Source organism: Dryas octopetala, chromosome 6 (assembly GCF_963921425.1).
Source record: "Dryas octopetala chromosome 6, drDryOcto1.1, whole genome shotgun sequence".
NCBI lineage: Eukaryota > Viridiplantae > Streptophyta > Magnoliopsida > Rosales > Rosaceae > Dryas > Dryas octopetala.
The window spans coordinates 11969486-11992132 of NC_141371.1; the positions used below are offsets into that span (position 1 = coordinate 11969486).

Here is a 22647-nt window from a genome sequence, read left to right on the forward strand (position 1 = left end):
CGTAAGAGATCAACACAACCAGGGTGGCTCCAAAACAAATCAGTCACAATATCATCACCACCAGAACATCTATGCCACTCAAAGTATTTGTGTTCAGATAACTTACTTAGCAAACACTGCATTTCAGTTTTTCCAGCCTTCTCTTTCACCCTATTGCGGTGTCTGACATTGTATATTGTTTTGATTGTTGTTGTATTCGAATAATCCCTTTCCTTCAAGATGGTCAGAATCTGCTTCGGTTTCACTAAACTCTTAGACATATCCACCAATAAAGAACTCTCTGTTTCAGATAATCTCCCCACAAATAAGTGTCCTTCACCAGTAACTAAAACTCTATGGTTATGCACTCCACATACCACACTTAGCATCCATTCATCCTCATTACCAGTTTGCACACCCTTTTAATGAGAAGGGGCATCCACATCTTTTTGTAGTAGAGTCCCTACCATCCTTAGGACGTTTTACTATACAACTATCAGCATCATACTTGGATGGCCTATGGTGACCACTTCGTTCGCAACCAAGGAACACTCTAGCTTTCTTCTTCCCCACCCCTGCTGTATTAGACCTCATTATGACAATGACTATGTTGTTCGTCCTTCCTTGTGCACGTGCCCAGCTAACCAATGCATCCCTCGAATGAAATATCTACACATATGAAATTTACATTATTCACATTTCAACTACATTTGCAACATATATTTCCCAAATAACAAATTCATACCTCGTTTGTTGTGAATTCATTACTATAGTCACGTGAGTATTCGGTCAAAACCTTGGCCTCGACCTCGACCTCGACCTCGGCCCCAATGTAGTCCTCAACCTTGCTGTTCCGAGTAGAAGCACCACCATATTGCTCAGTCGGTTCATCATCCTACACATAAAACATGAAAATAATGTCAAAACAGTACGTTCGGTAGAAGGTTACCGAACTTAATGAATCTGTTCGGTAGAAGCTTACCGAACGAAATCATATTGTTCGGTAGTAATCTACCGAACCAATAACCTTAGTTCGACAGTTGACTACCGAACAATATCGATTTTTGTAAACAAAATACTTCATTCGACAGATTTCTTCCGAATATATGTACAATGTTCGGCATGTGTCTGTCGAAATTTATAAGTTCATTCGGCAAACAGTCACCGAATGGATTTTTTAAAATTTTTTTGTAATTTTCATTCGGCAGCTAACCACCGAATATATTAGTTATGTTCGGTAGTCATCTGTCGAACAATGCAGAAACGTTCGGTACTGGTTCGCCGAATGAACCGCGAACAGGAAATGAAAAAGACGAAAAAAAACTCAAAAAATCACGATCATACCTCGTCGGAAGGCGAATACGGGACGAGTGAAGGCTCCATTCATGAAAATGAAGACTTATTTGGCAAAATGGGTAAACACTTTCAATGAGGAAAAATGAAAACTTAGGGTTTAATGGAGGAAAAATGAAGAGAAGAGGTTATGAGAGGAGGGGGTGTGCAATGAGAGTATTTTGGCTGAGGTTTAAGAGTTTGGGTGTGGTGTGTAAGAGTGTTGGGATGGGTGTGTAAGGAGAGTTTTTTTTTTTTCAAATAATAAAGGTTGTCCTTTTTGGTCTTTTCTCTTTGTGTCAATTAAGTAATTTCACAAATTGGGTTGTTAGGGGTGTGCAAAGAGAAAAATAGGGGTGTGCAAATAGCAGCTCCCAAAGTTTAATATATCGTTTTTGTTCTGCAAAAACAGTTTTATAAAAATTATTTTACAAAACGTTACCAAACACGTTCATTTTCCCGACCAAATTGTATTGGATCATTTAGCGGATTCAATTTTAACATCATCTGACAAAAAAACAAAGAAAAAAACAAAAGAAGAATTTTGAACACTACTTCGAAGTTTACCCAAGGAAGGAAAGAACACTAGCTTGTAGGTTAGTTCGAACAACTTCCGATTAACCTAGGACTTTTAACTCAAACGACCACCAAAGTCTTCTGTGTGTCTGTCTCCCGCGGTGTTGTTTGGTAGAAAGAGAGAGAGAACGAGAAAACTGAAAGGACAGGAAATTCAGAATGGCAGTGGGGAAGGAAGACATAGTGAAAGCCCGTACGGACAAGAGAGAGTACAGGAGGGTCGTCCTTCCTAACTCCCTTGAAGTCCTCCTCATCAGCGATCCTGAAACTGACAAGGCAAACCATCCCTCTAATGCTCATTTTCCATGGCCTGCTTTTTCTTTTTTTCCTTTTTAATTTGTTTTGGTCAATTCAATACGTTTGTTATTGTCAAATTCACAATTTTTGGGCCTGTGTATCTACTATTTAATTATTTGTTTAATTCTTATTTTCTCAGTGTGCTGCTTCCATGGATGTCGGTGTTGGTTCTTTCAGCGACCCTGATGGCCTGGAGGGCCTTGCCCATTTCCTTGGTAACTTTAATTTTCCTATTACGATTTTTCTTTTGTTCTGGTATTTTGATATTATATTTGGTATTTACATTTCTATTTGTATAGAAAATTTCAATTCTAAAGGAAGGCACTTTAAGTTTTATTCTGATGCCATTTGGTTTAGCAGTGGCTATTTTTAAAATGGTACACAGTAGATTCTATAATAATAGAACGTGGGCTTGTTTTGGATTATTGAGAAACACTGAATAGAAGTTAATATTTCTTATATTGATCACTGAAGGTGTTTTTTTAAAGGTGAACTAGAATATGAGTTTATTTTCCTAAAAAATATAGATACTGTTATTTGTTATATATTTGAACGACTTATCATTTGTAAGCTGAAGCCGTTGATGATGGGGTTGAAAAGCGTAAGCTATTTCGTGACTTTCTTTTTTGGAATATTGCTCATGTTTTGTTGCAGAGCATATGCTGTTTTATGCTAGTGAAAAGTACCCTTTGGAGGACAGTTACTCGAAGTACATCACGGAGGTACTTCCTGTCAAAATTCACAGCCCACACATGGGCCATTTGAATTTCATTCTGCTGCAGCATTCAATTATATTTTTGTTAGCTCTTCCCCTATTATTTTTTATATCTTCCAACATCTGTAAGATATTTTTGTTCCAATGCTTCTTTACAAACCTGCCCCTCAGGGATTCTCCAATTTGAGAGAGGCTCTTTGTCAGAGAAATGTCCATTATTATATTTTATTGGTGGTATTATGGAAGTACCGAATTATGAAGATAATGGTTAACATATTCTGTTGTAGTGCACATATGGCTCACTTATCTTTCTGATAAGGTGTCCTCCTAAGATTGCTTACTTATGTTTTTTTTCTTCAACCTCTGTGGTTTATCTTCCTGGTGCATAGCATGGGGGAAGAACAAATGCTTATACAGCTTCTGAGCACACCAACTATTATTTTGACATTAATGCTGATGGTTTTGAAGAGGCTTTGGACAGGTAGATGCTGCTTTTCCTTCTATTGGCTGCTATTTTCATCGTTGCAATTCTGAAAATTGAACCTAGTGTTGGTGTGTGATTCATTGTCCAGATTTGCTCAGTTCTTTATTAAACCATTGATGTCAGCTGATGCTACAATGAGGGAAATTAAAGCTGTTGATTCTGGTTAGCTCTTCCATTTTTCATCTTTTTGATACTTTAATATTCATTTTAATTTATAATTATTTAATGACTACTGTATGTTTGGTGTTACAGAGAATCAGAAAAATCTGTTGTCTGATGGCTGGAGAATGCACCAGGTATGAGTTACTGCCTATGGATAGTCTTTTTATGACTGCAAGATGCTGAATATTTCTGATCTGAAATGCTATTATTCATATTCCAGCCTACATTTATTTATTTTCAGCTTTTAAGGAAAAGTATATCTTGTAAATAGTTCCATGAGCTATTTTGATATTATGGTTCCATTAGCCTCTCAGTAATGCATAATTTGAGACTAGTCATGATTTCCATCAATGTAAGTAAGTTTTCATCTAGTGATTGTAAAATATTGTACCTCTGCAATGGGAGTTTTTGAATTAATTTCATTTGGTAGGGTGAAACTATTATGCTCTTGTAACTTAGTTTCTTGTTTTTTTTTTTGGAGAAGAAACAAACTTCTGATGGAGATATAGGAAGTGGCACTTTAAGCTTATTACGTTGATACAGGAAATATAGTGCCTATCAAGTTACGATGTGCTTTGTTTTTTCTGCTCACCAAGATAAGAAAAAAAAAAAAAAAAACAGAAGATAAAATTTTCAAATTTTTCTTTTGTTTTTTTGGATGAATGGATGAAATTTATTCAACCAAAAGAACTGCAAAGCAGAACTACACACTAGCAGCTAATGCTGCCTGCAAGCAGATGCATTACAATGCAAAGCTAACCTGATAGAAGAAATCAACAATCAATAGTAAAATATCGTCATTGTAGAAGAGTTACAGTCAGTTCCCAATTTGCACAGATTCTTCTATTCCTCAGAATTTTTAAAAGAATGATGAGCTTTAACCCCCAGTTGGAGAAGACTCTCTGAGTCAGGTCCTCCACTGAACTGTAAGAATTAGAAAAACACCTTCCATCTCTCTGTCTTTCCAGAAATAGTAGATATGGGCAGTCCAAGCGGGTTTGTGAAACAAAGTAGTTAACCTCCTACGCTTAAGTTTCTTTTAACAAGTATGAAACAATGCTCATATATTTGTATATTCTAATAATCACTTTTCTTTCAAGCATAAGTTCTTCAAGTGAAATATACCATGTTGCTTTTCACATATTATATTCTAGCAATGTTTCTATGTCTTCTACAGATGTCTCACCCTTTTTTCTACATGAAATGTCTCTGTACAGCTTCAGAAACAGCTAAGTGCGGAAAGTCATCCGTACCATAAATTTAGTACAGGTCAGTATTTAACTCTGTATTATAATAAAATGTGCTTTGACTCAAAGTTCATAAGAAAGAGGAAGCAAACTATTACGTGCAAGCTGTTCTGTAGTTACTCGGGTTTAGTCTTATAACCAATGTGTAAATCAGAATGGTGGGTCTTGCTTCACTCTTTTAAGGGTTGTTGGAAAAACATGTCATTTAACTTTATTGTTATTGTCTTTCACTATTTTACCTTGTGTAAATATTTCTTATATAAGTATATGTGCATGGCCTCACATTGAGGCCAGACTACAGTATTTTTTTTTCTATTAGGGTTAAAGCGAAATTAATTTAGTTTGTTGGAAAATTGCTTATGATTTGGCACTAGTATTTTTTTTCCCTTTTAAACACCAAGTACTGATAGGAGGAAGTTGATATTCTGTGGGAGAGAGTTCACTTATGGGCTTCTTTATGGGCATCAGTTACTCCAATTTTTAGGGATTTTTTATTTTCTGTAATCTTGTCTAATTGGGGGGCTGTTGTGTATTACGACTTGACTATAGTATAGGTTGGCTGTTTTCGTGAGCAGTAAGCAGCAGATTTCCCCTTATTTTTTTTGGGAAAGCTGGTGGCCGCGTGTGCATTCTTTCAAGGCAAGGGGTGGGAGACTTTCTGATAACTTTTGTATGATTGGTGTTTTATCATCCAAGAGTTTTTTTAATCTCGGAAGGTGTAGGTTAGTGGACGTCATGTTCACTGCATTATATGTTGTATTGTTCTTTTTTTCTTTTAATGAAAGTTTGTTTCTAATAAAAAAAAAAAAATAAAGATAGTGAGGTTCAAGTGCCCAAACAGTCCTGCTATGTGAAATTGTTTCCATTCACTCATATTCAGCTATTTATTCTCCTTGTGTCTTGAGTTAATCTAGGATGACCCTTCTCTCTGAGATTTTATTTTATTCTAATTTGTTTTACTTTTAATTTCTTTTGACTGGCTGCTGCCGATTTCCAATTTCTTTTCTACCTTGTGGGATTGTGGAAATTTTATAGAGACTATTTTCATAAGAATAACACTGTGTATACTATGTTGGGGCTCAGAATGTTTACCATGTCTTTTGTTGTGCCTGATCTTTTCACTCATTCAGGTAATTGGGATACTTTGGAGGTTCGACCAAAAGCAAAAGGATTGGATACCAGACGTGAGCTTATTAAATTCTATGAGGAATATTATTCAGCTAACCTCATGCATCTGGTCATATATGGAAAAGGTTTGTAGCCACATTCACCTATAACAATCAAGTTGAGTTGCCCTGTGGTTAAGTTGAATCATTATCATTGTGGGTGTTTTCAGAAGACCTTGATAAAATTCAAGGCCTTGTAGAGGACAAGTTCAAGGAAATTCGAAACATCGACCGTAGCTGTCTTCGTTTTTCTGGTGAACCTTGCATATCAGAACATCTACAGGTATGCATGGTTCTGCTCAACTTTTTATGCCGAGTTAAAGGGTTGCTTTATCACTTTTTCCAGAAATTGTCGCTGATGAGGAGATAACACTTTTGAAGGTCCTATATTTATATGGATAATTAATTGTTGCTTTTCTCTTCTATGTTTCAGATTCTTGTCAGAACTGTCCCAATAAAAGAGGGTCATAAGTTGAAACTTGCGTGGCCAATAACTCCAGAAATTCACCATTACAAGGAAGGGCCATGTAGGTATCTTGGCCATCTTATTGGTCATGAAGGAGAAGGATCTTTGTATTACGTCTTGAAAACTTTGGGTGAGTTTTGCACTATCTGTTACATACTTCAGAGAATGAGTTTTCTAGCAGATCTTATTTGTACTTGGACTTTTGAAGGCATTAATGTGGTCACAATTTTCATTGCCATGCCTTCATAGACTTCCTCTCGGGGTTTAGAAGATATAACTTTTTTTAATTAAATTATGAGGATTGGAACTGAAGCCTTATTTATAATATTATATTATAATGATTATCATGCATTTGGTTTGGACACAGAATTCTTGCTTCTTCTTATCACACATAAACAGCTTGAAATTTTTATTTTTATTTTGATAGGAAACAAGACTTCTTAATGAATGAAATTGTAGAACACAGAGGACAAGATCTCCTCTGAACTTGCATTTTGATTTACATAGACATGGAAAGAGCTGTTATTTATATAGATGCGGATCCCTTTCTAACTCAAACTCATCTTTAGAATAGATATGAATTCATAAAGAAAATCAAGTTTCATGCATGTGCTTATTCTTGACAACATTTTGTCATCTTTCGGTGAACATGTGTGCACACACGCAGAGTTAGTCTCGTTTTTACTGAATCTTCTTGTTCTTTTTCTCTTCACACTTCCTTCAAACCTCCCTTTAATCTGTTTCTCACATTTTAAACACTTAAAAAGTCAGGTTTTGATCTCTCTCTCTCTCTCTCTCTCTCTCTCATAATAATATTTAGATGATGGAAACAATCTTCAATGTAAATACATAATGTATACCCTTGAAGGACTAATCTCCTCCTTTGAAATTTGTTAAGGAGCATCTAGTGATGCAATGGGCTTCTTGCCTATGGATCTGAAGCATAGGGATCCAGCAGTATTTGATCAGTCATTTCATGATATGACCGGTGAAGATTTATGTTCTTCTATAAGAAAAGCAATATAGAGTTTCTGTTTTCTTGTATGTGTGGTCATCCTTCTCTGGTTTGGTGTGTGTGTGTTTTAATTTTAAGTTTTATTTAGACTTAATTTTAGCAATGCCCTCCGAACTATAGCCCGTGTTTCACCCTGAATTTTAAAATCAATCAAATTTTCCCTTGAACTTTATTCCGTGTTTTATAATGGCCCATCTCGTCAATTCTGTCATGTTTCCGTCAGCTGTGTCTACATGGCAATTTTTCATGGGCATTGTATCACACCAGGCCTTATGAGGCAGCCCTTCTCATTCTTGAGCTGATTTAACTTGATCTGGTTATCTCTTTATCTCTTTCCCTTGTTTTGTTTCTTTTATGACACCTCTTCAAAGCTTCTCTGCAACAGAACCCCAACCTAAACAATGTCCATAATAGAGAGTCTGGGAATCCCACTAAAAACATGTATGTTTTTATTTCACAATTGCTGCAAAAAATTAAATTGGTGTTTTCTTTGCACAAATTAAAATTAAATTACCCGGTTGTCACTTAGCACCAAATAATTTCGAGGTATCAGACTCTCGGGTCCTCTTTGTACATTCTTGAATGCTATTATGAAAGGAATAGTAGGTTGTAGAGGTTTTATCTTATTAATTTCTGGATAATGTCGTATGATCTGGGAAGATGGTGCTTTTATCTAGGAATCTGATACTTTATTGGATATTGAGAGAAAGGTCTTTCCTTGGGCGTTCCATCATTTGTGCTCTTACTCATTCATCCCAAATCAGCTGATAGTTGTTTTTTTTTTATGCCACAGATGTGTCATACAGGTAGTGAGTATTATAGGGTTATGCTATTGAGTTAAACCTTAGCTGCATCTTTGTAATTTTATTGCTTTTTAGCAATAAAATTTGTTTCTTTTTCATAAAGGAAGCTAAATGTTAGCCACACGTTTGATCCAATGGCTCAAGAAAGAGAAAAGCTGCCTTAAGAGGTTCATAAGACCTGGTGTGACTAAATGCCCAAGAAAAAATTTCCATATAGGATCCAAGTAGGTACAAGTGAGGAAGCATGACAAAATTGACTGTATGATTGAATTTGAACTTAGAGATTAAGATGGAAATTCTTTCAGACAGTGGGGCAGCAGATAAGAACCTATGCGGTCAACTTCTGTCCAGCTTATAGGATGGATGAAGTTAATATATTTGGTGAAATTTAACTCCAATTTATTCCTTTTTTTTTTTTTTTCAAGAAAAAGCTAGTTTCATTTTTTTTGTTTAAAATAAATTGCAGGATGGGCAACAGGTTTGTCTGCAGGCGAATCAGATTCAACTTTGGACTTTGCTTTCTTTAAAGTTGACATTGATCTCACTGAGGCGGGTCATGGTTAGTTTATTTTTGTTAATTTTATTTGTGGTATTCTTATTGCTCCAAACCTCCCCCCCTCCCTATCTAGGCTTTATTTCATTTCTTCTAAGCATTTTTTCGCATGTTCTTTAGACAGATTGGAAAACATATCTAACTTATTCTTTTGTAGGGTGGCATTTTTTTAACCTGGATTATAGATTTTTTAGAATGTAAAAGATCTTTTGACTGTATTGCAGAGCACGTGCAAGATATAGTAGGCTTGCTTTTTAAATACATTTGCCTCTTACAGCAGTCAGGTGTCTGCAAATGGATTTTTGATGAGGTATGCCGTTTGCACGTGTATTCTAGTTTATGGAATTACTGATGAATAATACCTTTCTCTTTTACTGCGGATCTCTAGCAGGTAGTTGAGCAACCAGTGCCATTTGTCTGGATGCTATTTTTATTTTCTTAGGGTCCATTTTGGATACTTAGTGATACTTGAAATTGATCCCACTTTTCATTTGTCATAATTGTACTACAGAAACATCGTATTGCCATATAGTGTTTTGGCATTGTAGAAAATTAGCAGTTATCCTTGCAAGTATTGCTAAAACCTTGGGAATTTTTCTGGGGAATAAATAAGAATTTATTAGAGATAGGCTAAGGGGATGTCAGCTCATGTGCACAAGCCGTATACACAGATAGCGCTAGCTAATGAACTTTAAAAACATGAAGAGAACAAAAATGCTAATGAATCTGCAGAGAGGAGAGGAGTCCATCTAGTCCATTCAAACAATCATCTCCCAACATGTACTTTGATTGCATGATAGAATTTTCCCCCTCATTAGAAGCTTTACTTTTCCGCCCCATCCAAACATCACCAAAAGATGGATAATGGAATTGCACTGCAAACTAACTGAGCATGGCAAAACCATATTACCCCAATCTAAGAAAGAAGATAGCCCTTAACACCTATGCCATCGGGCAGTGTAACAGAAGTTGACTGTCTTCTCTGCCATCTTAAACAAATAATTCCTATTAGAAAAATCATACCTCTTAACCTCAGATAATCAACTGTAAATTTTTTTTAGAAGTTGCATTCCATGTTAAAAATGCTACCTTTACTGGTGCACTTGTTCACCGCACCTCCTTCCAAGGAAACAAAATTTGAGGTGATCCCAGTAATGGCTAGTTAAATGCTTTCCTAATTAACCACTCTTCATCATTTCTAACCTTAACCTCATACAACATTTTTAGGAAAAGTTTGCAAAGAAATCCATCTCCTAATAGATTTCCAATAAAAAATGGAATCAATCAACATCATTTGCATATTTCTTCTTGGCTAAATTACACCTATAGTCCCTGTAGTTTTCACGATTTTCCACTTTAGTCCCTGTAGTTTCAATTTTGGCAATAGAAGGCTTGTAGTTCACTATAGCTTGCAATTAACTACATTTCATCAATTTTATCAACTTAACAAACGAAAATATGTTGTAACTTGCATGTGATAATTATGTGTAGGGGTAAAATTGACCTTCCAAGATGATTGTTGGTGCCAAGTCATCTTTCCATTTGCTCAGTTAATAAAATTGACGAAATGTGGTTAATTGCAAGCTAAAATAAACTACAAGCCTTCTATTATCAAAATTAAAACTACAGGGACTGTAGGTGTAATTTGGGCTTTCTTGTTTATCATGCATTGCCACAAACTATTTGGCTCATCCATATCCCACCATTCTATCTCCCAACTTTTTGGTACTTCGAATTTGAGTTGATGGGTTGAGTTCTTCAATTTCTATACAAGAATAATGAAATCAGTTGAAAATTTTATGAAAAATACCTGACAATGAAGTTAGATGCTCTCATCTTAATTATTTAGCATAAATATGATTTAACATGCATTTGAAGTATGCAGTATGATGACTCTAATATGTCCATGAACTTTACCCTATGTTGTCTCACTTTAGACAAGGAAAAATAAAATAAGAGAAAAGAAAAGAAAAGAATGCTATTTTCTTTTATTTGACTACATTGAGAAAATGAGAGGAAAGTGCAGAGGGAAATTTTAACTCTGTTCATTTTTGTTTTTATGAGTCAACTTTTTCTCCAAGTTTTACATATTTTGTGTAGAAAGTTTGATGGAATTTATTTCACTTCCTTTCTCAACTGGGTAACCAAACATAGGGTTAAGCAGTGGCATATGGATATGAATAATTAAGGAATGTGATGTTGAGTTTACAAATGATTCATCACAATGTTTTCATGATTTTCTATGTATCTAAACAATTCAATCATAGTATGGTTTGTTTTGAAGAATAAATTATAATATTCCGTTACTGTTTTTATGTTCAAAACTCAGTATGGAAATTTGTCTTTCTGATTTTTTTTTTTTTTTAAAGGGACTCTGACATGAATTTATGTTTACTGCAGATTTCTGCTGTTTGTGAGACAAAGTTTCATTATCAGGACAAAATACAGCCTATTCATTATGTTGCCAGTATTTCACCAAATATGCAGGTAAATTAGGCAGTTTTTTATTTTTTATTTTCACTGTTCTTCTGCTGGTCCACTTTAATTGTACTCACTTTCTATATCCTACTATTATCGTATTTATGTTTCCTACAATCATTATTCTTGACATTTTGCTTTCTTGTGTGTGCATTTTATGCTTACTCACGTGTATGCCACATGGTTTTGTGTTCCTTTAGAATTTGATTTGTATGGATTCTTTCCCCTACCAAAGAACTCTGGGCAGGGTTGCCATACATGAATATGAGATCAATTTTGCAGGTAAAATATAAAGTCCAGTCATAAAATTGGAGAAATAATTTTTAGTGAAGCCTATCTTACAGAATGAACATTCTAGAAGTGTTAAATTTCAAATTCATATGGCACCATATTGCTGATTAATAAACTGGATTGAGAGAAGTCAACACTTGACAATTCTGATCTATCAATTGTTTTATATTATTTCGGGATTTGATTGTCCTAATCACTCTGTGTCCCCATGGGCTAATCTATTTGTTTGCTGGAATATTTTAATCTTGACAATTGTTGATTCTTAAGAATTTAAACTCATGAGAGTTATAATTTTTTAGAACAGATCTCATTGTTTGGGTATTCTTAGAATTTGAAATCATCTCATATTACAAATAACTAATAGAAAATAAACATAAGCTTCATTGGATAAAACAAACCCATATTTCTTCATTTTATATATTTATAATATTAATCATATGGCACCATATTGCTGATTAATAAACTGGATTGAGAGAAGTCAACACTTGACAATTCTGATCTATCAATTGTTTTATATTGTTTCGGGATTTGATTGTCCTAATCACTCTGTGTCCCCATGGGCTAATCTATTTGTTTGCTGGAATATTTTAATCTTGACAATTGTTGATTCTTAAGAATTTAAACTCATGAGAGTTATAATTTTTTAGAACAGATCTCATTGTTTGGGTATTCTTAGAATTTGAAATCATCTCATATTACAAATAACTAATAGAAAATAAACATAAGCTTCATTGGATAAAACAAACCCATATTTCTTCATTTTATATATTTATAATATTAATTCCCAGTTTTAGTTACTTTTTTTAAATAGGAGAAATACCTTTGTACATTGAGAGGTATTTATTTGGTGAGATATCAACATTACATTCTGAAAATAAATCCTAAAATAAATATTTCTCATAGCAAATTATTTTGGGTGTCATATTAGCAAATCCTCATAAGGGATGAAAGATTGGAACTAGTGTTTCCTGTGTGAAAAATGGGAGTTGAAATTTATCTTATGAGATTTGGGATGCCTAGAAGGTAATGATTGTACCTTCAGTGGACTGCTTGTTCACTGCTATTATACTTAATTTAATTTGCATCAAGAAACTTCTTTTGTTTCTTATCCAATATACAAAATTCTTTTCCCTTTTCTACTTTGGGGGAAGAGGAGTGGGTGGTGGTTGCTTTTCAGAAATATTCCCCAAAAGATTCGAATTATATATTTGTACTTGCTTCTTACTCACCTGACACGTTTGTATAATTTTTCAGAAATATTCCCCAAAAGATTGGCTAGTAAGGTCATCCTTGCCTTCTAACTTCAGTCCGGACATTATCCAAACGGTGCTGAACAAGCTTTCTCCAAACAGTGTCAGGTAAGTCTATCACTTAATTTGGATTCTTTAGGGGTTGGTAAGGTGATTTCCAAAATCTTAATGATAGTCTGATGGAGAGGTACACAAATTTTCTCTTTGATTGCAATCTTTAATCTTGTATTCCTATCTTTCTTGGAAGATGATAAACAATCGCGGTCCTTAAATTTCTATGTGAATAGCTATTATAAAACTAAACTATTTCCATTCAATTCTGATGTGAATCCTACTTTTACCATTTAATCGAGGCTTAATTGTGTTATTACCACCCATAGTTTTAGTTGATTCCCACTTTACCACCCAAATATTTATTTGTCCCACTTTACCACCTACAACTATTCACCGTGTCCCACTTTACCTTTTTCCGTCCATTCCGTGAGCTAATCCGTCCATATTGGTGACAAAAATGCCCCTGCCACATCAGCATTTTTGACGGCTTAGGTGACGGAATGAACGAAAAAAGGTAAAGTGGGACATGAAAAAGTTGTAGGTGGTAAAGTGGGACAAATAAACATTTGGGTGGTAAAGTGGTAATCAACTGAAACTATGGGTGGTAAAAACATAATTAAGCCTTTAATTGACAACCCATTGATTCCTATTTCCAATCAATCTAAGATGATATGGAAGGCCAAAGTACTGCCAAAGGTACAGCTACTAACTTGGATTATTGCTCACCGAAAAGGTCTAAGATCAGCTTATCTTCTCATTGGTGCATTATGTGCAAAGAGGCGACTAAAATCATTGAACACCTTTTCCTCCACTGCCTCATTTTCCTTGAGTTGTGGTATAACCTTAAGCTTTTTCAGGGCGGCTGGGTTCGTTTGGGTGATTCCCCATGCATCGTCATCACTATTCATTGAAAACTATGTCCTTTTGGTGGAGGGAAAAAAACTAAGGTTTTATGGTATTGTGGAGTTATGACAATCTTTTGGGTGGTTTGGAGTCTTTCGACAGAGAAATAGCAAGATTTCTGAGGAAAATTGTGGAGAGACGGTGAATTTCTTATGGGACAGGGTTTATTTTGGGTATTTGTTGGGCTTAGTTTTGAGCTTTGAGTTTTGTGACGGCCCTTTCTTTCTGTTGAATGTGAACTGGGAACAGCAGTTTGCCAGTTTCTTAGGTTCCTCCGATGTTTTTGGCATGGCTGGGTTTCTGTTTGGGGTTGCCTGGTATTTTATTTTTCTAATATTACCTTGTTTTTCGAGTCTCCTTTTGGTGGACCTCTGGTTCACTGCGTATGTATTATTTCCACTTTTCTAAATAAGGTTGTTCCTTTCCCTATAAAAAAGTAAGTTCTAACGTGTGCAAATAGAACCACCACTGAAATCTTTTAGGTTTCTTCTGGATAAAGATCATGTTGAAACATATGGAAGGTTAACTGAAACAAGTTTTTTTTTTTTGCAGAAACTAAGTTTCTAAAGCAAAACTTTCACCAAATCATTTCTTCAATTTTCACAAATTACATACACATGCAAGTTTTTTAAACCCCAAAACCTTAAAAATAGGTCAAAAGCACTTGGGTATTGTAAGACACCAAAACAGCTTTAAAATGTGATTGATACATCTTGCTTGAGCTAACGAGATCTCTTTCAAGCAAAATACAAGTGAAAACTTTGTCTAGTTAACCTTATCGAAAGTTTTTGGCTCAATCAGTATTGCGCAGAACTCAGTTTTAAGTTATGGTCTGTAATTTCCACTTAATCAACTTAGGCACCAGATAGAACATCTTAAATCAACTCTAACCACTTAAGTTAATTTTCCTCAGGCCACTACTTTCACTTACCAGCCTAAGAATGTGAGATTCAAAAAATGTTGGTGTGAACTCTGGTTATTCAATTGTTCTTGCCTTGGACTCTTCATGCTTGCATTGTTAACCAAATGGCCTCAACTCATTAATATTTGACAAATGATTTTAACTCATTACAACCTTGAGTGTCTTTTGGACATGAAAAATGTCAACACATACATGGCCTTTACAGTTTTGTGGTATATTCCCACACAAACATGTTATAGTAATGTGTAGTGAAAGTGTCAATTTTGGCTGTTCGGAAAAAAAAAAAAAGACAAAAGACAAAAGAGGAGTTTGAAGTTCTTTTGTAGGTATTAATTTTTTTTTCCCATCTATGGGTTTTGGTTTCAATTGTTCTTTAAGAAATTTTCAAAAGTTAAATTTCAGGGAGGAAGAGTGTTTTTTAGGACTAATCTTCATGTTTTCTTGATATGCCAAGCAAAGATTGGACTACTACTGGTCCTCCTTTTACTTCTTTGTACTTTTCATCTATTTGCAATAAATTTTTTTGGTTTTAATATAAAAAAGGAAATCACTTTATTTCCCTAAACATAAGACAACTTTTTAGTGAAATGATGATAGGAGAGCCTAGTTATATAGTTCTGTTCAAAGAATGTTTGGCCCACATGACATTCCAGCGGTGTTCGTTTCTATAGAATTGACTGAATGATGTAGGACAGAAAATAAACTAGAAGAATAACACCGTATTCTGCCAGGGAAACCTTGAATCCACAAGGAAATTGAAACTCTCAATGAGAGAATTTTAGATAAGTTTCTGCTAGAAGTTTTAGAATCCCAAACCAAGGGTACAAGCCACCCTTACATAGCTGTAGAATCAGGAAACTCAAGAGTCTAGACTATTAACTGTGACCCTTGGATGATACATGAATGCAAGGGACATGGATGGGTTATAATAAATAGAAACATTAAATTAAGTGCACAACTAATGCATGGACAATAACTGAAACACTTACTACTCCAAATCTTATCCATCAGTATTATTACTCTTCATCACTGAACCAGTGCAGTGGTGCAATTATTTTGGTATGAAGATGGTTTGGAGTCCTTGCAACTTCATTTTTCTCAAGTTCTAATCGCATTTTTATACTTGTGTTGAATGAAATTTATGTATTCTATTGATTTCGTATAGTGATTCACAGCACCAGAACTCATTCATCACTTATCCTATTTCCCGAGGGCTGTCCTATTTTAGTATCAAATAGTCGTAATATTTATGTACGCATTTGATCTTTCCATCCATGGCATAGTACTTTTTGCTGCTGTCTAAAAGTTTGATATCTGCATTAAATAAATTTTTTAGTGTTCTCGTAATTCTCCTATTGTCTATTTTTTCTTCTTCAAGTGAGATAATGACATTAAACTGTGATAACTTTTTTAATAAGTCCCGTTCTACAGAATTTTCTGGGAGTCAAAGAAATTTGAAGGTCATACTGACATGGTTGAGCCATGGTATGGAACTGCTTATTCCATCGAGAGAATTACTGGCTCCACGATTCAGGTTTGTTAGGATGTATAAATCGCTTCTTATATTTTATGGGCACAATAGCATTAGGGCAGCAATGATATATAAACATACATATATTTATATATATATATATATTTTTTAGGGTAATAATCTGCTGGTTTTGTTGTTTGTTTGTTAATTACATCAGTTTAGACTTTAGAGGTGTTAGGAGTATTTTATGAGGAGAAAAGAAAAGACTTAGCCAATCCTGAAAGTTTTTAATTTGATTACAGGAATGGATAGTATCTTCCCCAAATGAGAATTTGCACCTACCGGCACCTAATGTGTTCATCCCCACTGACTTGTCACTTAAGGATGAGCATGAGAAGGTGTGATGAATAGTAAAATCTAATTTGAGGTGAACAAAGAACTTTAATTTTTCTGATGTGATTGGCTTCTAATCAGGTCAAATGTCCAGTTCTGCTGAGAAAGTCACCGTATTCGACACTATGGTACAAGCCTGATACAATGTTCTTTACCCCCAAAGCTTATGTTAAGATTGATTTCAATTGTCCCCACGCAAGTGACTCCCCTGAAGCAGAAGTCCTAACTAATATTTTTACTCTGCTATTAATGGATTACTTGAACGAATATGGTAAGACATGTATTTACAATCAACTATGATATGTTTAATCTGGGAATCTCCATGTAATTTTCATTGGTGGTGACCGATTTTGTTTTTCACTTACACAAGAGGTGTTATTTTCTTGAAGAAGAGCTTATTTAATTGTTTTGTTGTCAGCTTATTATGCTCAGGTTGCTGAACTGTATTATGGAATAAACCACACAGATAGTGGGTTTCAGGTATTTTATTAAACCATGCAAAACTTGCTAGATGGTTCTTTAAATTGTTGTTTTGTTGTTTCTGTAAAAGTCTAGTCTGTGCTGTCTCAACTTCTCCTTGAATTGATTTATTTTTGGGTTCTGCAGCATTGTGATATTGGGAAAGTGTTAATTAGGTATCATTTATATTAAGAAGTTAAACTTCCAGCTCAGGCTAAATGTTAGTTACTTAGAAGGTAGAAGTAGAAACCATCTGATGGCTTTCTCCAACTGTAAACACTAGGGCTTTACATTCTGAATGAAGTCATGGATCTTGAATCACTTAGTTGTTTGAGGGTGGATATTTTTTGAAGAGGGTCCGAAATAGGAGGACAGTAGACAGTAGTTAGTATGTTCTGCTATTTCTGCATTATTAACTGGGCAGTGTTTAGTTGGTCTGTGGGTTTAGTTTTGCTTTACTTGTACGGTTGTACCTCATAGGTCAGGCAGCTATAAATTTTCATCCGTGCTAAAGTTACCATTTGCTGCAGCTCCATTTTATTTAGCCCCATTAGGTCCTCATTGTCATTACCTTCTGCTCATCATAACTACACCTGGATTTGGCCCTTGTTTCTAAGTTTAATTTGTGCATGCTACTTTTTGAGTTATTCCTCCTCTGCCCCCCCCCCCCCCCCCCTCCTCAAATGGATGCATTTTATTGTTTGCTTGTGACCTTATATTTTCTTCCTTAGGTGACTCTGGTTGGTTATAATCACAAATTGAGGATTTTACTGGAAACTGTAGTTGAAAAGATTGCAAGCTTTAAAGTGAAAGCTGACAGGTTCTCTGTTATCAAGGTAACGTTTAAGGCTCCTTGTGCCTACAAAATATTATATTTTAACATTTTTGCATTTTTCGGAAACAATCTGAGCATTTGACTGAACACTGTCAGTGGTTATATAGTTGCCGGATTAATACTTTTTGCATGTCTAGGGATTTAGTGTTGTGTCATCCTAGAGACTTACACTATGCTATCTTATGTCCTGCAGCTCCAGAAGGATTTTGAAAAGATACAGAAACATATTTATCTACCTATTTTCTGCCACATTTTTTTATTTATTTAAAAAAAAAAAAAAGTGATTTGGAACATTACTTTATTGTTCTAGAACCTCCAAGATTCTCTTCATGCTTTTCAAAGGTGGAGTAGAATTTTCCATGATCATGGAGATTAGCTAAGTTGGCATAAGTGACAATCTTGTTTCTTCTTTTATACAAAATATTCAATTACATATACTAACTGTCAAAATTCTGACCTGAAGGTCCATGCCCTAGTTAAAGATGCTGATCATCCTTAGAATCATAGGACTTTCGTAGATTTCAGCATCATCATCATTTATTATTAGTAACATTATTTGTGGGTCCAAAAAAAGCCTAACTTTTTATTTCATCAATTAATTTGTGTTTCGTAGGAGTAGTTTGTTCTTGCTTTGAAACTGTTTCTGTTGCTCTGGCACTTGATATGTATAGCTTTATTTGGTTGTGCCTTTGTAGAAAACCTTTTCTTTTTATGCCATAAGATATTTCAAGTGGTGTATATCTTTAATTGTATCTTGTGTTATCTGCCCTTTTGTCCGTATCAGGAAATGGTCACAAAGGAATACCACAATTACAAATTCCAACAGCCTTATGAGCAGGCTATGTACTACTGCTCATTAATTCTACAGGATCATACTTGGCCATGGATGGAAGAACTTGAAGTTCTTCCTCATCTTGAAGTTGAAGATCTTGCCAAATTTGTTCCCATGATGCTCTCAAGGGCCTTCATAGAGTGCTACACAGCAGGTTTTCATATTCTTTTCCCTTAGGTTATAGCCATAGTTATCTTCGTTTTCGTTTTCCTTTACTACTGCTATTCATTGCTAGTAAATTGTATTTGCAGGAAACCTTGAAAGTAATGAAGCTGAGTCAATGATTCAGCATATTGAAGATGTTTTCTTTAAGGGTTCAAACCCTATTTGCCAACCTTTATTCCCATCCCAACATTTGACAAATAGAGTTGTGAAGCTTGAAAAGGGCAAGAACTATTTCTACCCTGTGGAAGGCCTTAATCCAAGTGATGAGAATTCTGCTCTTGTCCACTATATTCAGGTTTTAAATTTGTTTACATAAGGAATAAACTAGATTCTGTCCTTTCCGGCATGGACTTATTGATTCTTGTTTTCATTCTATATGGTATCATTCAAACTTTACAAAACCTTGTAAGAGTTCTGACTGAAGTGTTTCAAACCAATAATTTCTTCTCCAATACGTATTAATAAAAATCCAGAAAATATCTTTGAAGGAAATTTTAAAAATTTTTATATCTGTCACTGCTAAAAAATATAAAATTTATGTTCAATAGATCTGTAGTTTGATCACTTAAATAGACTTTCAGGCTTTTTTATTAGATGAGGTTGCATGCAAAAGGGATATTCTGACAACAATGATCATCTTTGCTTAACTTAATGAAACCTCTTTTTCAGTCCAAAAAAACTGAAACCTCTTTTTTTTTTACCCCTTATATAGACCATGCCTTCTCTTGGTTCATAAGATTTGCTTTTTGGCCTACCTGTGGTCCTTGAGACAGCTTCAACTGAAATTAAACCACTCTTTCCATTATTTATTGTTTCTTCAATATATATTAAATCATCATACCAATCTGTCAGTCATTTATCTACACCATGGATTCTGATAATTGTTTTTATACACCATTATGTTAACATGTGTAGGTTCATCGAGATGATTCTATGCTGAATGTAAAACTTCATCTGTTTGCTCTTATTGCAAAGCAACCAGCCTTCCACCAGCTTAGATCAGTTGAGCAACTTGGTTACATCACCGTCCTCTTGCAGAGGCATGAAACAATTTCAAATTCCTTAGCTCTTTTTCAGGCCTCGTGTGGATTTTTTCAATTAGCATCCATTTTTTTTTTTCTGATGCAGGAATGATTCTGGTATCCGTGGAGTGCAGTTTATTATACAATCCGCAGTGAAGGTATATGGCATGCTTTTACTCTATGCATACAGTGTTTCCCTGTTGGCTTATGTGCCTATTCCAAGTATGTTATGTTGATCTTAACAGGGTCCAGCACATATTGATTTGAGAGTGGAAGCATTCCTCAAGGCATTTGAGAGTAAACTTTATGAGATGACAAATGACGAATTCAAGGTGAGATCAATGAGGTTCTAGCCTTAATTCCTGCTTACAAGGGTTGACCATCTTTAATGCCACTATAGTCTCTTTTGTATTTATAAGCATCAGACTTCCTTAGAACTCCCAGTGGTATCATTTTTGACCTACCTTTAGTATTTTTTGCCATGTTTCTTATCCTCACATACAGATGGTAGAGTCTTCCAGTGTCAAATATTCAATCACTTGTAGACAAATAGTATTCATAATCATAGTACTTCCTTCAAAATTCCACTGATGTCATCTTTGGCCTTCCATCAGTCTTTCTTGCCATGTTTCTTATCCTCATACAGATGGTCTATGAATTTCAATGTCAATGTTCAATCGCTTCTGTAAAAACGTGGAAAAGTTGTGGGATGTCATATATGACATTAAGAATAATTATTAAACTTGATGAGAAAAGAGAAGTAAATAGGAGAATTACACATGACATGCAGATATGAACCTTTTTATTTCTTAAGAAAACAACTATAGTTTCAGATATCAAAATGTGTGGTATTGTGCATGAGAAAGGGATAATTGACTGTAGTTGGCCATCATATTTTGAAGTGTTGCTTCTAATGCCACTTATTGGCTACGTTGCTGATCATATTTTGACTAGATCATGTTTAATTTCAATTAAAAACTTACTGTTCAAAAGTCAAGCATGAGCATTCTGACCACTTTAGCAAGTCGTGTTTAATCCATGTTCAGCATCATCATATCAGGTGGTTGAAATAATGACTAACTAAGATGGTCTGCACAATGAATAGAATTTAGCTTTTTAAGTCAGCTACATATATATGATGTAATATTGTTCGTTCATCTTTAAAGGATTATGTTGGGCTCCTAGCCTTCATCTTGGGTGGTATAGCTTGGGATGGGGTAAAGAACATCAAGTAGGTCTGATGCGAACTTTCTTAATGTTCTTACACGTGTTAAAAAGATTGAATAAATATTTTGAAGGTTTGATTATTTGAACTAGACCTCCTTGGTGATTCCTTCTCTAGACTGATATAACCTTACATTTGTGTCTTTAAAGGATCAACTATTTTCTTAATAAATAACTGCTAAATTGGTTGTTACACAGAGCAATGTAAATGCTTTGATCGATATGAAGCTTGAAAAGCACAAGAACTTGAGGGAAGAAGCTGGATATTATTGGAGGGAGATTTCTGATGGAACGCTCAAGTTTGATCGGAAAGAAGCTGAGGTATGAACATCAATCTAACTTTATTTGCATGTAAAGATATATCTGCAAGTATAGTGCTAGGTGTTCAATACATTTTATTCTTCTGAGTAAAATTGGATTAGAAAAGGACCTGAAACAAAAAGAAAAACAAACAAACAAAAATGTCCTCATCATGGCATGCCATCTTACTCCATGAGTTGTATGCATAGGGACAGATATCTTAAAGTCATATTAAAAGCACACCATAAGTTTAAAACTGAGAAAAAAGGGGGGAAAAAAGTGACCTGTATTAATGGTGGTGTTGAAACAGATTGCAGCACTGAGGAAGCTTACACAACAAGAGTTGATAGATTTCTTCAATGAGAATATAAAAGTTGGGGCACCTCAAAAGAGGACATTAAGCGTCCGAGTGTATGGGAACCCGGATTCATCTGAGTATTCAATAGATAAAAGCTTACCAGTGCAGCCTGGCTCCCTCAAAATAGATGATATTTTCAGTTTCCGAAGGTCGCAGTCTCTTTATGGTTCATTCAAGGGAAACTTTAGTCATGGGAAGTTGTAGACAACTCAGAATAGGATATCTGGATTGCAAAATGGAGTGTCCTCATTCCAACTTGGACAAAATTCTGTAAGAACACCAAAAGGTTCAGACAACAGATCCAGCAGAAACAGAGCCCAACAAGTTCATTGACATAACAAGTCTAGAAGATCAAAATGATATTTATCACAAGGACTCAATTGGTGACTGGCACACATTGTCCTTGTCAATAAACATGTTTTGTTTGTGTATTCTATGTTGAGCTACCAATAAATTATCCATATTTGTATACCAGGTGGCAGAATAATAAGGTGGTCTGTTTTTTTTTTTTTTTTTTTTAAATCAGTCAAATAAGAGAGTCAAAATAAGCCCAGGAAAGTTTCTTCACTTTTTGGCATTTGGTTCAAGCGGTTTGTCATACAAAATGTATTGAAATCTATGTAATATTTTCATTGGGGTACTGATTGTTCTTGCAACTTGCACCTGATTATACACTACACAAGCAACGATTGTTATCATCATTGACACTTTTTATGACACTGACTTAAGCCCTCACTACAATGGTTGCACAGTTAGCTTTTATGTTTGTTTTCTAATGTGACGAGAATGTTTTTCAGCAGATTTTTTATCAAACAGTATATTCATCGAAATGAAAATTATTTCAAGTATCAAAATTCAAAATATGATGAAAAATTTCTTATTCTTTGGTGCAAAT

At 34.9% G+C, this 22647-nt stretch overlaps 2 protein-coding genes across 3 annotated transcripts; one reads left to right on the forward strand and one right to left on the reverse strand.

Annotated features, from left to right (window-relative positions):
• Positions 1–381: 381 nt before the first annotated feature.
• LOC147282419 (uncharacterized) lies at positions 382–1488 on the reverse strand. The gene is made up of 3 exons (XM_086248212.1): positions 1324–1488; positions 725–874; positions 382–648 (listed from the first exon to the last, which is right to left on the reverse strand). Exons 1-3 carry the CDS (start codon positions 1360–1362, stop codon positions 382–384), a joined length of 456 nt encoding a protein of 151 aa, XP_086104338.1. The 5' UTR covers positions 1363–1488.
• Positions 1489–1863: 375 nt separating this feature from the next.
• Positions 1864–22410, forward strand: LOC147282420 (Insulinase (Peptidase family M16) family protein). 2 transcript variants are annotated; one of them, XM_086246497.1, is made up of 26 exons: positions 1864–2163; positions 2324–2399; positions 2839–2906; positions 3289–3380; positions 3472–3545; positions 3636–3679; positions 4763–4814; positions 5923–6045; positions 6132–6241; positions 6392–6554; positions 8709–8801; positions 9020–9105; positions 11196–11282; positions 12819–12922; positions 16125–16227; positions 16467–16562; positions 16639–16828; positions 16976–17037; positions 17748–17852; positions 18636–18837; positions 18935–19143; positions 19764–19888; positions 19977–20028; positions 20116–20202; positions 21293–21415; positions 21705–22410. In XM_086246497.1, exons 1-26 carry the CDS (start codon positions 2047–2049, stop codon positions 21954–21956), a joined length of 2895 nt encoding a protein of 964 aa, XP_086102623.1. In that variant the 5' UTR covers positions 1864–2046; the 3' UTR covers positions 21957–22410. The 2 variants fall into 2 exon arrangements, with proteins under 2 accessions (XP_086102623.1, XP_086102622.1); XM_086246496.1 differs by having other exon boundaries at positions 1865–2163; positions 6129–6241.
• The last annotated feature ends 237 nt before the right edge of the window (positions 22411–22647 follow it).